The 7,261-nt window shown below is 49.5% G+C and overlaps 1 protein-coding gene across 2 annotated transcripts; it reads left to right on the forward strand.

Moving 5' to 3' along the window:
• Positions 1-1,069: 1,069 nt before the first annotated feature.
• Positions 1,070-7,215, forward strand: dipk1c (divergent protein kinase domain 1C). Of its 2 annotated transcripts, XM_058059950.2 has the most exons (9): positions 1,070-1,466; positions 1,979-2,402; positions 3,741-3,944; positions 4,020-4,076; positions 4,150-4,328; positions 4,409-4,694; positions 4,773-4,937; positions 5,375-5,449; positions 5,534-7,215. In XM_058059950.2, the coding sequence occupies exons 2-9, from the start codon at positions 2,217-2,219 to the stop codon at positions 5,678-5,680; spliced, it is 1,299 nt and encodes a 432-aa protein (XP_057915933.2). In that variant the 5' UTR covers positions 1,070-1,466; positions 1,979-2,216; the 3' UTR covers positions 5,681-7,215. The 2 variants fall into 2 exon arrangements, with proteins under 2 accessions (XP_057915933.2, XP_057915931.2); XM_058059948.2 differs by having other exon boundaries at positions 1,070-2,402.
• The last annotated feature ends 46 nt before the right edge of the window (positions 7,216-7,261 follow it).

Raw genomic sequence — 7,261 nt, forward strand, 5'->3', positions numbered from 1 at the left:
CGTTTTCTTTTCATTTCCCTCACACTTGATTGACGACGTGTTGGTTGCGGCTTGCGAGGAGCCTGCCTGTAACGCGGTCCACATGTTTGACATTAAGAAGATGACATGAACTTGAGGCCGAAGCAGACCAGACTGATGAAGTTCTGCTGGGAGAGTAATGGAGGGAGACCACTGAGGAGAAGATTGAATTGCTTGCCTCGTTGTTCTTCCTCCACTTTACCTGCAGACACCCACTGACCGATGCACTTTTCTTCCAACACTTCCCACTTCCCAATTCATCCCACACTTTTATTTTCCTCTTGCCTGTGCAAGTGTAAAAAACATCAAAGGACATAAAGACAATACTTGTCTCAGCAAATAAGTTATCTTGTGATGTTTACTCGTACACATAGTAGCATGTAAACATATACTGTGATGAATAAACAAGTTTTGATAAAATAAAGGGAGGCTGCAGTACTAGGATTGCACCGCCAGGTGGCAGCTTCCCTGGCGTTGACATTCATTGAGTTCATTTAGTGGCGCCAGTGTTTTGTGTTGGACGTTGTTGTGGTCAAACTGTTGTTAGCACACTTAGCAGCTGTTGTGTTTGAACTGGAGTGATGCTAAGTGAGCATAGCTAATGCTAACTGGTGTTTTTTGTTGTTGTTGAGAGGGGAGTCATTAAAGGTCAGCATACATTTGTGTTTTAACATCCTAAGGTGTGAATTTAAAGAGGCCTCTCCTGCTATTTTTTTATGACTGCAGGATGTAATTGTATCAACAAATGGGAGTTGTTAACCTGTCTGCCGCTTCTGGCCTGATTTTTATTGGCAGCTTTCCAAAGTACAGCACAGGAGGAAGAGGTGGGGGGGTTCATCTAACTTGCTGCCGTGGTAACGGAGGAGGGGCCAGATACAGTAGCATATTATTATGAGAGCGGGAGGGATGGGGGTGCGCCTCCCACACACTTATCTAGTGAGTGTAAACCCTCCAGCCGCCATGTGGGGGCGTCACAGAGCAGCAGCAAAGACTGCAGGAAGGCTGCACTGACATGCCTGAGCGTGCACACACACACACACACACACACACACACACACACACACACACACAGTGCAGGCAGGGGGGAAAGAAATTTAGTCCGCAGTGGTCCAAGGAAGCCTGAGAGTCCACAAGGAGTCACTGCTGACCTCCCGGTGCATCTTCAGAGGAGCGACCCGATGCAGACGTCCATGTTGGCAAGTTGTGACAAGACGGACAGAAGCAGGCGGAGGTTCTTCAATGGACTCGTGTGTTCTGCCGCCTCTGGACCTCCACAGGAAACTTTGCAGAATTGTAGCATCTTAAAGAACAAAACTTGGACTTCTTCTTTGACGTTGGAACTTTTTCTTCTTCTGCTTTGACTTGAAGAACCCTAAAAGAGCAACTCTTAGACTGAACAGGACTTCATGAAGGAAAGGGTTGGCGTGAGGTGGAAGGATGACCTCAAGGTGAGTGATCTGTCCTCATGTCACTCAGAACCCTTCATGGGTCAGGGGTGACCCAAAACTGCATCAGAGCGTCTCAAGTTGCGGGCCACACGCATTAGACCTAAACAGAAGACCTCCTGGTTCTCATTTGGTTCTCCCTCGAGCGTCCCGCTTCATCAAGTGGGCCCGAGAGGAGGCGTTGTGTGACAGGCTCCAGCACCAGAACCGCTGACTGACTTCCAGTCAGCTTTTTGGAACTAAGATCTGACCACAAGAAGAAGTCGTAAGAGGAGCTGAAGGAAAACGGGGTCTGGTTCTTGGAGCAGGAAGACAAATATGTGCAGCAGAACTAAAGACCCAAGACGTCTCTGAGGTTTTTGTCTTCAACATCAGAGAGATCTGAAGGCGTTTAAAAAGCTGCTAGCAGATGACGGACGTCGGGTCTCCTGTGACGAGTCGGAGAAAACCAGTCCGCGTTGCTTTGTTTTCATGAAGGACATTCCAAGTGTCAGGGTTTGATTTCCTTTTCCCAGAGAGCACAGCCAGCTGGCGGCGGTTTTGGTTCTGATTCTGGAGGACGTCCAAAGAGTCCAGATGTCCACACATCAACCGCCTGCTGTCATTGGACGTCTCACGGCACCAGCTGCTCCCCGTCCAGACTCGTGTTTTGATGAGTGCAGAGCATCGAGGAAGACATGTCCGTAATTTATTCACCTTCTTAGAAGCTTCTTAACTATTTGTGGAAGGACGGTAGGCGTGGTCACAGCCGTCATGGCCGCCAGCGTGTGCTTCCTGCGCTGGGTGGGCCTCAGGTTGTGGTCTCGCCGAGGGACACTGGTCTTGGTTCTTCTCTGGCTCGGGTCCTGGGTGCTCCTCAACGGCCTGGTTCTGGTCCACAGGAGGATCCTGTCTGACTTCTGCACGGACGACAGGAGCAAGAAGATCCTGCAGCGGCTGGTGAGTCCGTGCTGATGATGTCATCAGTGTGCAACCTGCATGATGGTTCAACCTTCTGGTTCCTTGTGCCTTGATCTTCTCAAAACGTCTCCCAGATCCAAAGTGGAAGCTGAGAAAATCCCCAATAAACACAAAGATTAGCACCCAGATCCAAAGTCAACAAGTCCGCCACTCAAGCGTGTCAGGACTCGAACCGGCTTCCCTTTTTCTTCCTCTTCCTTATCTTCATGAACGTTCCAGGCTGTCCATCACCAAGTTCTCTTGAGGTTCCTCTGATGTCTCAGCTGCCTTTTGTCCCGTGACTATTTATCCATCCATCCATCTTCCATGCCGCTTAGCATGACTTGGGTGGGGGGATGCTGGAGCCTATCCCAGCTGACTTTGGACGGGTGGCCAGCCAATCACAGGGCACATAAACACAAACAACCATTGCCACTAATATTCATACCTCATAAGAATAATAATAATTTGGAGATTCAAACCCAGGTCTTGATCTCCTGACTGTGTGGCCTACATGCTAACCACTCGTCCAACGTGCAGCCATGAGTATTTAGTGTATCTGAGTCTATTTAAGGCCTATAGGGTCTATTTGGGGTCTATTTGGGGTCTAATGGTGGCTGCGTTGGGAACATAGTCCCTGCACGACATTCCAGACTATTTATGGGCCACGGTGCATTTAATGACCTCCGTGTCGATGCATGTGCTTGTCTCCGTCCCTGGTGAGCTCTGCGGTGATGATCTACCACAGGCTGCAAACGCCATCAAAATGCTGTGGAAGCTTTAGTCTTCCGCACGTAACGCTAATCGCTAACGCTTGAACGTGACGCAAAGGTGTCGTAGCGGCGAATCTTTCACCACGTGGAAATAAGATCTCGGTAGCGTGTTGTCCTCGTCTTGGTGTTGGAATTTAGGGAACACGCCATTTTGTGTGTGTGTGTAGCTTTAATTCAAATTAGCTTTGTTTGTCTGCATTTTGGATGCTTTGCAAAGACAAGAAGGGTGTGTTGGTGTTTTCGGGGGGGGGGGTCAACTTGTCCTCCTACACTGTGTGTGTGTGTGTGTGTCTGTATGTGTGTGTGTGTGTGTGAATGCGATCCATTCAGCCCACACTTGTGTGTCATCATTGTTCTCATGTGTTGGGCTTCATTGCTGCACTTGACCTTTGACCCCCCGGGACTGTTCGCCTTTCAGCCTGATGAGATGACAGGACCTCTGCCATGTTACGCTAACACGTCCTCCGTTCTGCTGAACTGAAAGATCCACCGTCACCAAAATGGCAGCTAGACCTTGTCCCCGTAGTTCTGGTCTGTTTGTGGTGACGCCTTCTGTCCCGCCCAGTGTTCTGACTTTGGCCAAGGCTCGGCGGCGGGCGACATGTGCACGGATCTTTGCGTCCGCGGCCTGGTGGAGTACAAGCGCTGTCTCTACTACGAGAACGGCAAGAAGGTGATGGAGGTCCACTGGAGAGGACAGCCCGTAATCCTCAAGTCCAAACTGGAGAACTTCTCCTCCTACGAGCCGCTGGGAGTTCTGGACTACCAGGTACCGGGTGGTCCACTTCTGAGGGGTTCCGAGGGGAGAAGAGCTTCTCACTAAACTTGTAGTGTCTCCTCACAGCAGGAGCCAGCAGAGGATGCGTCCGCTCTTGATGTGGTTCTCTACGCCACTCTGGAAGTAAGTGGACCAGAACCTGAGGAGTTCCAAACCAAGTCAAGGCCATCCAGTCCGTGCTTTGCCTCCCGGTCAGGTCCGTAATTGGCTGGGTCTGACGGAGGAGGAAGATGATGATGAAGAAGGGGGAGGAGTTGCTAGTTCTTTGTCCAAACTGTGGAACGGGAGGCTCAGGTCCGAAGACAAGACCTACTCCAGAGCTGAGCTGGCGTCCTTGTGGTCTTTGCTGCAGCAGGAGGAGTACACCTTCCTCAGGTTCCTCAGGCGGGCTGGCGTTCTTCTGTCTTTGACGCTTTTGATGTCCCACGTTAACGCTTTCACTCTTGGTCCTCCAGGGTCCTGCAGGACCTCAGCACACACGTGGCCAAGGTGTTGGGTTCCTGCGGACACTTCTACGCGGTGGAGTACTTGTCTGCAGGCCACGCCTGGGACCAGAACATTTTCTCCCTGGAGGAGGTGGTCGGGTCCGGGCGTTTGGGGCCGTGGAGTGCCCGCCAGAAGGTCCATCGCATCGCACTGAGCTTTCTGGACATGGTGCACCACTTTGACAACGACTTCACGCACAGAGTCCACCTGTGTGACGTCAAACCGGAGAACTTCGCCATCAGGAAGGACCTGACGGTCAGCGCCTAGCATCATTACTACGACGTGGTTACGTGTTCCCATGAGCGGCACCTTCATGCTTTGAACGTCCATCAGGTGGTGGCCATCGATGTGGACATGGCCTTCTTCGAGCCCAAGATGGAGGACATCCTGGACCAGAACTGCAGCAGCGACGACGACTGCAACTTCTTTGACTGCTCGTCTTCGTGCAACCTGATGAAAAGACGCTGCAGCCGCCATCGCTCCAACTCCAACCTGCAGGTGGCACCACCTCGTTTGTCGGGGACCCGAATTGGTGGCGCCCCCTATGGGTTGTGGCCAGAATGCTTTGGAAGACATGCTAGCATACACCCGATATTTTAGAACCATTATGACTCTTACAACAGCGTTTTGCTTGATGGCGGCCATGTTTGTCAACCACTCTTGCTCAGACAAACACACGTGTCCGTCCCCTAAACGTGTGGAGCAAATTTGGTTCCTTACAGAAAAATGATTGGTCAAACTCGAGAGTTTCAAGTCTGAGCACACTGCATTCCTTCTCTTGTGAACTTTGACCTACGCCGCCGTGACGGCTGTTGAGCTGATGAAGGCTGACACTGCAGGCAACATCAAGTCGGGCGTGTGGAATGAAAACAAAAGTCAAACAGGAAGAAGTGGGTGTGTTAATCAGAGACACTTTCCTCTCGCTTCTTCTTCAGGTGATTTGCGAGAAGATCTTCAGGCTGTGGTTCTCCCCCACGTTGCTCGGGGCAAAAGCAGGGCTGCCCCTGCAGGTCAGCAACTCCCAACGCTTCCTTGCGTCTTTTTTCCTGTGAGGTTCTACCGCAATGTTCTCTTCCTCTGGTGGTTTGGAACAGGTGGAGCTTCAGCGGGCTGTGCAGGAATGTTCCGAGTCAGGCGGCGTGGACCGCCGAAGAGGCCGGGACGTCCATCGGCGGCTCCTGGACATCCTGACTCGCCTCCTCCAGGAGGGAGGAGGAGCTTCAGGAGAAGGAAGGCGCTGAACTTCTGTAGGATTTCCATGCATTGCCTCAGTGAGGGTGTTCATAGTTATGGCGGTACAAACAGGAAGTACATGGTGGACAGGGAGGAAAGGCATCTTGTTTCAGGTCCGCGATCAAAGGTCTCCATGATGTGATCATGCCATCGCTTTTTGTCATCATGGCGGCTGAGTGGTGGACTTCAAAGGCACCCATCAAGCCTGCAAGACGCAGTTCAGGTCGTTACTTTCACGCGGCATTTCCTTAGGGAATTTGTGCCATGTGACCTCCAAACTCTTTCATGGTTTCAGGCATTTTAAAGGAAAATAAAATAAGCGGAACAAGTATTTGCAACTGCAAGGTCAAGGGTCACGCAGTCCTATCCTGAGCGTAGTCAGGTGACGACCCTCAAAGATCAAAGATCAAAATAACTTGGTGTCATCTTACTGTGGCCTCGGGCTCACTTTTGACTCCCCACAACCCCTCGCCCCCACCCCCAGTGACCCCTCAAGACCCAGCTAGCTCGTTATTCAAAATCAGGAAACTGGTTAAGGCGAGAACAGCTCGTTTACACTTTAGGGGGGGAAAGAGTTCAACAACTCAAACTAAAAACAGACACAAACCTCAAACTTAGGCACTTCATGAAGTACTTTGTAATAATAATCTTTCTCAGCAGCATATTGGCCGCAGGTCAAACGTCAGGGCAGCTACTTATTGTGTAAATATGTTTGTTGATGACAAAACACACACACAGACACGACGGAGTCTTCAACAAGTCAGTTACAAGTCCACACTTGAACTCAACACAACAATATTGTATGTGTTGCAGCGCCGCTTTGTGGCCATTCATCACACATGCATGATAGTTGTGTGTCTTTTAGTTGATTCCAGTTGCTATGTATGCAGCTGTGCCATTGGGAAGGTTTAAATTATAACTATAAATATTAAGCATTTAGTGTTGCTTTGTTATACTTCCAATGGAAAGAGGTCAAATAAATAATAATAATCTCATTGCAAATCAAAAGAAATAGGCTTTTTTTGACTGCTTTGATTTGTTTGCTAATCCAGACAACGTCGAAATAAATAGTGAAGTACCAAACAACTGCATAATTATATCAACGACATAACAAAGTTGTAATAAACAAAATGTCCCGAGGAGGGCAGTAGAGCACTGCTGTTGTCTAGCAACTCAAGAAGAAGATGAGCGGAAATTAGCAGGACCTTTTCGGTCATGGTGCAAGTTTCCGACGGAACTTTAATACACACGGACCCATGCAGCACCGAAGCTGAACAACTTTTATTTTGTGATTGCTTATGTAAATTCACATTGTCACAATCATTCACATTGTTTGATACCCAGACGTATTTTAAAGTTATTGCGAAGAACCAAACAACGATATAATTACAGTGTATCAACGACACAACGGAGGTGCAGTAAGCAAAACGTCCCGAAGAGGGTAGTAGGGTGCTACTGTTGTCTAGCTGCTCCAACACAAGAAGAAGAGGAGCAGGACCCTTTAGATCATGATACATGTTTCCAACGGAACTTTAATACAGGCGGACCGTCAAAACAGTTCGTGAAGTTGAACAGTTTTCTGTTTATTT

This window comes from Doryrhamphus excisus, linkage group LG7, assembly GCF_037039965.1.
Source record: "Doryrhamphus excisus strain RoL-2023G ecotype Guam linkage group LG7, RoL_Dexc_Guam_v1.1, whole genome shotgun sequence".
NCBI classification, from domain to species: Eukaryota; Metazoa; Chordata; class Actinopteri; order Syngnathiformes; family Syngnathidae; genus Doryrhamphus; species Doryrhamphus excisus.